This window comes from Triticum urartu, chromosome 7 (assembly GCF_003073215.2).
Source record: "Triticum urartu cultivar G1812 chromosome 7, Tu2.1, whole genome shotgun sequence".
NCBI classification, from domain to species: Eukaryota; Viridiplantae; Streptophyta; class Magnoliopsida; order Poales; family Poaceae; genus Triticum; species Triticum urartu.
In genome coordinates this window covers 447907707-447916514 of record NC_053028.1, presented here as the reverse complement: position 1 = coordinate 447916514, position 8808 = coordinate 447907707, and the positions used below count along the sequence as shown (strand labels likewise).

Here is an 8808-nt window from a genome sequence, read left to right as displayed (position 1 = left end):
GTTAGCCAGTCCTGGTCAAAAAGCGAACTCTCAGAAATAACTTCGTAACAAAGGAGAGATAGTATGTTTGGCCGGAAGATGCCTTACTTGTTCGGTGGCGCGGTTACTACTCAGGCCCACGTCCTCGGTGATTTCCGGACACTCCACCTGAGGTCCGAAGAATGATTTGTACATCTCCTCATGCGTCAGGCCGAGAAAATTTTGAATGACACGCGGTCCCTCGGGATTGAATTCCCATAGGCGAAGAGGCCGGCGTTTGCAAGGCTGGACTTGACGAACCAGCATGACTTGTATTACCGCAACCAAACTGAAATCTCCATTGAAGAGAGCCCGAATGCGGCTTTGCAGTATGGGCACGTCCTTGGCTGGCCCCCAGCTCAGACCTCTGCTGATCCATGACATCAGTTGTGGTGGAGGGCCCGAGCGGAAAACAGGGGCGGCCGCCCACTTGGCACTTCTAGGAGCCGTGATGTAGAACCACTCCTGTTGCCACAATTCGGACACCTCTGGGATGGAACCTTTGGGCCATGGAGCTCCCGTCATCTTGCATATTGAGGCACCTCCACACGCTGCATGTTGCCCCTCGATCATCTTTGGCTTCACTTCAAAGGTCTTGAGCCAGAGGCCAAAGTGAGGGGTAACCCGGAGGAAGGCCTCGCACACGACAATAAATGTCGTGATACGAAGAAAGGAGTCCAGAGCTAGATCATGGAAGTCTAGCCCATAATAAAACATCAAACCCCTGACAAAAGGATCCAGAGCAAGGCCTAGACCTCAGAGGAAGTGGGAGACGAACACGACGTTCTCGTTGGGTTCGGGGGTAGGGACGGCCTGACCTCGGGGAGGTAGCCGATGCAAAATCTCGGCGGTCAGATATCTGGCCTCCCTCAACTTTTTGATGTCTTCTTCCGTGATGGAGGAAGGCACCTATTGGCCTTGAAGGCTAGATCCGGACATGACTGAAGGTTCGGAGCACCTGACCTGAACTTTGGGCGCTTGAGCTTGAGGTGGGGGAAGGATTCGATTGAGCACGGGAGGGAAAAATAAAAGCCTGGTCCCTTTATAAAGAGGGTGAATATCAAGCATCCTCTCCGTGTCCGTTTGGACTTGCCTATAATCTAGGAGTCCTAGAAGCGGTTGGGTTACCCACGCCCGTATTGATGAGAATCCCGGAATAAGAGGACACGATCTCTGCTTTAACAAGACGTGCCAAGGAAACCGCCTCGCATAACGCGCTGAGATGGGACAGTAAAACGGTTTGAATAAGAGCTTGGCCGTGGTGTGATGTCATGCTACGGAATACGTCAGCAGATTAGATTTGTGTAAATATTATTCTCTCTATGGCAATATGTGGAAACTTATTTTGCAGAGCCGGACACTATCTTTGTGTTCGAAATCTTCTATGAAGTACTTGGAGGAGGAACCCGCCTTGCAATGCCGAAGACAATATGCGCGCCAGACTTGTTGTAATTGAAGCCTGGTTCAGGGGCTACTGAGGAAGTCCTGGATTAGGGGGTGTCCGGATGGCCGGACTATACCTTCAGCCGGACTCCTGGACTATGAAGATACAAGATTGAAGACTTCATCCCTGTGATGTCCCGAACTCGGTTGGGGATCACTACTCACTAATTATCCATGAATTTGAGGTACAAGGGAGATTGGAATCTGGGGTAGAGAGAGAGACAGACTTGAGGAAGGGGAAGAACAGAAAAGATACAGTTCAGACTTCAGAGGATATAGAATGTCTATTTCCCAAAACTGTCTAACCAAACACGCTACTCCCCTACTAGTACTCCCTTCTGGTCGCTCCACTTGACTTGGGCTACAACCCACCTCGTATCCGGCCCACTGGCTCCTTTAAACTCCTGCTTCCTTAGCCCGATCTTGTGTCATCAGAGTCACACTGCTGACAGTGCCTCCCCCTGGAGACCCAGCATGTCCCCATGCTGGTGCTTCCGGATACCTGCTACGAAGTACTTCGAAATCTTCCCAGGTTGCTGCTTCAGGCGGCAATCCCGACCATTGAATCAAAACCTGTACATGTGCTCCATTGCCCTTCTTAACCATCTTGCGATCCAGTATAACTTCTGGCCATACATTCACAGTAGACAGATCGACAGGAGTTGGAAGTTGGGAAAAGACCGGTGTATGATCGGCTATGTGTGTCTTTAGCTGGGAAACGTGGAAAACTGGATGGATGAGAGCTTCGGCTGGTAGCTGTAATTTATACGCTGCTGGGTCGATGCATTCCACAATTTCAAATGGTCCATAGTACTTGTATGCCAACTTGGCACACGGACGATTTACCACCGAAGATTGGGCATAAGGCTGAAGTTTCAGATACACCAATTCACCCACTGTGAAGGAACGTGCCGAGCGATGTTGATCGGCATACAACTTGATCTTTGCTTGAGCTTTGAGGAGATGTGCTTTCAAAAAGGCAGAATGTGTCTGATGCTCACGAAGCCACTGTTCCAAATCGACATTGTCAGACTGTAGCAGGGAAGAAAACATGCCCTAGCTTGGATCATACCCATACAATGCCTTAAATGGTGAACAACCCAAGGACGAGTGGTAGTTGGTGTTATACCAAAATTCTGCCAAGGGTAACCAGGAGGTCCATTTGCAGGGATTATCATGCACAACACACCTTAAATACATTTCCACACACTGATTTACTCGCTCCGTCTGACCATCCGTTTGAGGATGGTATGCTGTACTCATGTGCAACTTGGTGTGCCAGAGCTTGAATAGATCCTTCCAAAATTTACTAGTAAAGATCTTATCTCTGTCAGACACAATAATGTTGGGTGGTCCATGCAGCTTAACTACTTGTTCCAGGAAAACTTTGGCCACTACTGGTGCCGAGAAAGGATGTTTCAAGGGCAAGAAATGTGCATACTTAGTGTGCCTGTCCACCACCACCAAGATGACAGTGTAACCATTTGATTTAGGCAGAGCCTCAACAAAATCCATAGATATCTCTTGCCAAGGTCCCTCTGGTATTGGTAAAGGGTTCAGGAACCCAGGATATTTGCAATGTTCATGCTTTGCCTTTTGACACACATCACATTGTTGCACAAATTCAGTGACATCCTGCTTCAGTCTAGACCAAGCAAAGAGCTTCTGAACTCGCTGATAAGTAGCATGTATACCGGAATGCCCTCCTATAGCACTGTCATGGAAAGCAGAAATTAATTTTGTTTTCAAAGCCGCATTGGCTCCAACCCAGATCTTATCACCTTGCTTAACAATGCCCTGTTGAAGAGTAAAGCCCTCTATACTCTCTGCATGCACTGCCAACTTTTGTAACATAGTTTGGGCCTCAGGGTCAACGGTATATGAATTTGTAACTTCTTGTAGCCAAATGGGCCGGCTCTGAGAAGTAGAGCTCACTGCCAACAAGTGTCCCACTCTGGACAGAGCATCAGCAACAGTGTTATCGCACCCTTTCTTATACTGAAATTGAAATTGGAGTCCCACTAACTTTGTCATAGCCTTTCTTTGAAAATCCGATGTCAACACTTGGTCTCCTAATTGGCACAAGCTCTAGTGATCAGTCTTGATTATAAAGGGGCCACGCTGTAGATAAGCTCTCCATTTTTCTACAACCATCATTATTGCCAAGAATTCTTTTTCATAAGTTGATAGTTGTTGATTTTTGATGCCCAAAGCTTTACTATAGTAAGCCACTAGATGTCCTGCCTGAGTGAGCACTGCTCCAATGCTAGTACTGCATGCATCTATTTCAATAGAAAAGGGCTGCTAAAAATCAGGCAGAGCTAGGACAGGGGTAGTGGCCATGGCTGATTTCAGAGTGTCAAATGCTTGTTGAGCTTCAGAGGACCACACAAAACCTTGTTTCTTAAGGAGCTGAGTCAGTGGTTTAGCAATGATGCCATATCCTTGAACAAATTTTCTGTAATATCCTGTCAGACCAAGGAAGCCTCTTAATTCAGTTACATTTGTAGGAACAGGCCATTGCAACATTGCTTGTGTTTTTTCTGGATCTGTGGCGACCCCTTCCGCAGAAATAATATGACCCATATACTCCAATTTCTGCTACGTAAAAGTGCATTTACTGAGCTTAGCAAACAAAGTGTGTTCTCTGAGTAACTGAAGGACTGTAGCCAAATGTGCTACATGTTCCCGTAATTTCTTGCTAAAAATCAAAATGTCATCCATAAACACTATGACGTACTTCCTGAGACGAGGATTCAATATGTAATTCATCAGACATTGAAAAGTAGGTGGTCCATTAGTAACTCCAAAAGGCATAACCCGAAATTGATAGTGCCCTTGGTGAGTTTTAAATGCTGTTTTATGTTCGTCTTCAGGTAACATGCGAATCTGATGATATCCAGATCTCAGGTCAATCTTGGAAAACCACTTGGCACCAGCTAACTCATCCAGAAGCTCGTCTACTATTGGCATTGGAAACTTGTTTTTAACCGTGATGGAATTTAACTTTCTATAGTCGATGCAGAATCTCCAAGTTCCGTCTTTCTTTTTCACCAACAAAACAGGAGAGGCAAAGGGACTCATACTAGGCACAATGATTCCAGCTTGCAACATCTCATTGACTTGTCTCTCTATTTCATCTTTCTGCAAGGGAGAGTACCTATAGGGTCTCATATTCACTGGTGCAGCTCCTGGAATTAAGTGAATAGCATGGTCATGAGCTCGAGAAGGAGGCAGTTGCTTATTATCCTGGAACACATCCTCATATTGATGGAGGACTGCTTGAATGTCATCGGGAGTAGAGGTTTCTAGGGTTGAACTCACTGGTGTCAACAATGCTATGGCCCAAATATCATTCCCTGTATGCCATCTTAATGCTTGTTCCAATGATATCTCTTTTAACTCGGTGGAAGGCACTGGTAGGAGTCCTTGCAACTTAACCACTTCTTCGTTGTAAGTGAATTTCACCCATTTCTCTTTCCACTGACACACCATCTTGCCCAAACTTTCGAGCCAATCCATTCCCAGAATCATGTCATAACCCCCCATTGGCAAGGCCTTGAAATTATACTGGAAGGAGTGGCCCTGCACCCACCAATTCAATTCTTGAACTTCTTCAGTGCACTGTAGCATTTCTCCATTTGCCACGCGAACCTTCAGAGATGTAGGCAGGGTTGTAGTTGCCACTTGAATTCTGCTCAGCAATGAAGTATCAATAAAACTGTGAGTGCTTCCCGAATCAAACAAGATAATGACCACTTGGTTGCCAATGAGAGCCCTCAGCCTAATAGTTTTGGGATGATCTGCACCTGACAATGCATTCACTGATAGTTGAAGTTCGCCTAAAGCAGTTTCCTGGGCCACCACTGCATCCAATAGCTCATCAGACAAAATGTCGTTAGATTCAGACTGCATGGCTTGGACAGAAGCTGTAGGTGTTTTGGTGCAAACATGGCCTGGTGCAAACTTGTCGCCACAACTAAAACACAGCCCATGGGTGCGTCTATACTCCTTGAGCTGACGAGCTTTCCACAATTCTCCTGGCGAAATTGATGGAGTTCGAGGTTCTGTGCGTACATATGCAGTCCTATGGCCAGGTACTCGCTGCGCTTTGGATCGGTTCAGAATTTCCTCCTGCACGATTGCGTACTCCGTGGCCTTCTGCACTGAAGTGGGCAGTTGAAGTTCCACAGCTCCCCGGATTTCTTCCTTCAATCCCAACAAGAAACGAGTCACGAGGAACGTCTCACTAACCGTTTGCTCTGATAGACCAGTTGACTGAATTCTTGTTTATATTCAGCAACTGAGCCTGTTTGTTTCAGAAGCATCAGGTCGCGCATTGTGTTTCAATGGACATTGTGGTCAAACTCTTGGGACACTGCTGCCCTGAACCCAATCCAACTCGGCCAAGCATGATTCATTTTGTACGCATGGTACCAATGAGCAGCATCGCCATTCAAATGCAGAGTGGCAGAGGTGACCTTGAACTCGTCAGGGATGTGGTACAAAGAAAAATAAGCCTCACATCCATCTAGCCAAATGCGCACCTCAGTCCCATCGAAACGTGGAAAATCCATCTTGGGAATCCATGGTTTCCGATGAGGATGTTCATCCATTGGCTCCACTTCTTCTGGGGGTCTCTGCACCGAATGTGGAGGCTGCTAATGTTGGTGTTGCATCGCTGGAGCCTTGAGTCCTTGCATAGGAGAGGAGCCCAGGATACCATCTCCTCCTGTAGATGATGCATGAGGAGAGTACTTGGTACGCAAATCATGAGCTGTAGTCGCCTGCTCCTGTCGAACTTCACCCACAGACTTCATGGTCAGATTGAGATTACCTTGGACAACATCCAGTCGCTCTACTTGATCTTCGAATTTCTGGTCAAGGCCATCCAATCGATCTGCAATCTCATCGATGCGCCCCATCTTCTCAGTGACCAAAGTGAGCGCCTCGAGCTATTTGAGGACCCGTTGCTCGAAGCTCTCCATGGAGTCGAGGATCAGCATCGTCTGTGCGTTCGCCTTGGGAGGAGCCGTTGCACCCTGTGTCTACCGCCGCCAGAATCAGCAAGTACAAGGGCAAGCCCATTCCCCTACAACTGATCCCTTCACCACCATGCTGCGCCAACCGAGTATCTCCGCCGGAACTTTACATCCACCGGAATGGCTAGTGGAAACCGCGGGACACGCTCGATTCGCAGCCGAATGCACACCGCCGCCAGGAACTCGCCACCCGTGTCGCCGAATCAATGCGACCCACACCGCCGCCGCGAACTCCGACACCGACGAGGGATTTTATGAGAGAGCCCAACCTCGTCGAAATCGAATCCGATCCGCCGCCGGTCGCCTGAATCTCATACCAACTGTGATGTCCCGAACTCGGTTGGGGATCACTACTCACTAATTATCCATGAATTTGAGGTAAAAGGGAGATTGGAATCTGGGGTAGAGAGAGAGACAGACTTGAGGAAGGGGAAGAACAGAAAATATACAGTTCAGACTTCAGAGGATACAGACTGTCTATTTCCCAAAACTGTCTAACCAAACACGCTACTCCCCTACTAGTACTCCCTTCTGGTCGCTCCACTTGACTTGGGCTACAACCCACCTCGTATCCGGCCCACTGGCTCCTTTAAACTCCTACTTCCTTAGCCTGGTCTTGTGTCATTAGAGTCACACTGCTGACAGTCCCGTGTCCGGGAGGGGCTTTCCTTGGCGTGGAAGGCAAGCTTGGCGATACGGATATTCAGATCTCCTACCATTGTAACCGACTCTATGTAACCCTAACCCTATCCGGTGTCTATATAAACCGGAGGGTTTTAGTCCGTAGGACAACACACACATCAACAATCATACCATAGGCTAGCTTCTAGGGTTTAGCCTCCTCGATCTCATGGTAGATCTACTCTTGTACTACCCATATCATCAATATTAATCAAGCAGGACATAGGCTTTTACCTCCACCGAGAGGGCCCGAACCTGGGTAAAACTTCGTGTCCCTTGCCTCCTGTTACCATCCAGCCTAGACGCAAAGTTCGGGACCCCCTACCCGAGATCCGCCAGTTTTGACACCGACACTTATCTCTACTATGCTGAGCCACCCTTTCCTCTTCAGGGGAAAAACCAACGCAAGCTCAAGAAGTAGCACTTGTGCATCCAAAAACCTTAAACCCAAAATCTTGTTTTGAGAGTCCACCATACCTACCTATGGATTGAGTAAGATCCTTCAAGTAAGTTGTCATCAGTGCAAAAAGGCAATAAAAATTGCTTCTAAATGTGTTGGATCATTTACTGTAAGAGAAAATTGAGTGTTGTACGAACTTGTGATGGCAAAGTAATAAAAGCGACAGACTGCATAATAAAGGTTCTATCATAAGGGGCAATATAACGTGACATTCTTTTGCATTTGGAGATTGAGCATACAAACTAATAAGCACATGCCACCTCTGCTTCCCTCGAAGGGCCTATCTTTTACTTTATGTATTTACTTTTCATGCAATAGTCAAAATATTCTTCCCTATTCCTTTTCATTTTCTCTTTTTGCAAGCATCATGTGGAGGGGAAAGATCTAGGCACATATATCCATTTGGATATGAGTGGGCATGAGTTATTATTGTTGACATCACCCTTGAGGTGAATAAGTTGGGAGGCAAAACTATAATCCCCTATCTTTCTATGTGTCTGGTTGAAACTTTTTGCTCATGTGTATGCGGTGAGTGTTAGCAATCATAGAAGATTAAATGATGGTTGAGTATGTGGACTTGCCAAAAGGCTCCGATACGAGACCCTTCAAGTATAGTTTCAATCTTCCTTTTATTTTTTTATAGTTTCATTAGGCTAGCCTGCTTGATTACCTCTTGTAATCCCCGTCATGTACTTGTGACTTTTATTTCTTAATAAAGATTTTGATATGCTTGTCAGTTTCGGGGTTCCCCAGACCCTTTAGAGGTTCGAACACTGGGGTGTGTACGAAGAACTCCCTCTTCCCAACCTGCCGACCTAATGATTCCATAGCCTAGCTCGACGAACCCGAAGGACAAGGAACACAACAGTTTATCCTGGTTCGGGCCAACTTGAGGTGTAATACCCTACTCCATCTTTGTGCTGGATTGCCTCGAGGGGCTGAGGATGAACTAGTATAGTGGTTGAACAACCTCAGGATGTGAGGTGTTCTTGGGCTTGATGAGATAGTGAGGTGGTCAGGGTGGAGTGGATCCGATCCCCTCTATGGTGGTGGCTAAGTCCTATTTATAGTGGACTTGGTCCTCTTCCCAAATGTAGGCGGGAAGGGATCCCACAATGGCCAAATTCAAAGGGAGACAACTAGTACAAGTTATCCTGACAAAAG

The 8808-nt window shown here is 46.8% G+C and overlaps 1 protein-coding gene across 1 annotated transcript; it reads right to left on the bottom strand.

Annotated features, from left to right (window-relative positions):
• Positions 1–4055: 4055 nt before the first annotated feature.
• Positions 4056–7063, bottom strand: LOC125525959 (retrovirus-related Pol polyprotein from transposon 17.6). Its single transcript, XM_048690961.1, has one exon. It carries the CDS (start codon positions 5374–5376, stop codon positions 4063–4065), a length of 1314 nt encoding a protein of 437 aa, XP_048546918.1. The 5' UTR covers positions 5377–7063; the 3' UTR covers positions 4056–4062.
• Positions 7064–8808: the final 1745 nt, after the last annotated feature.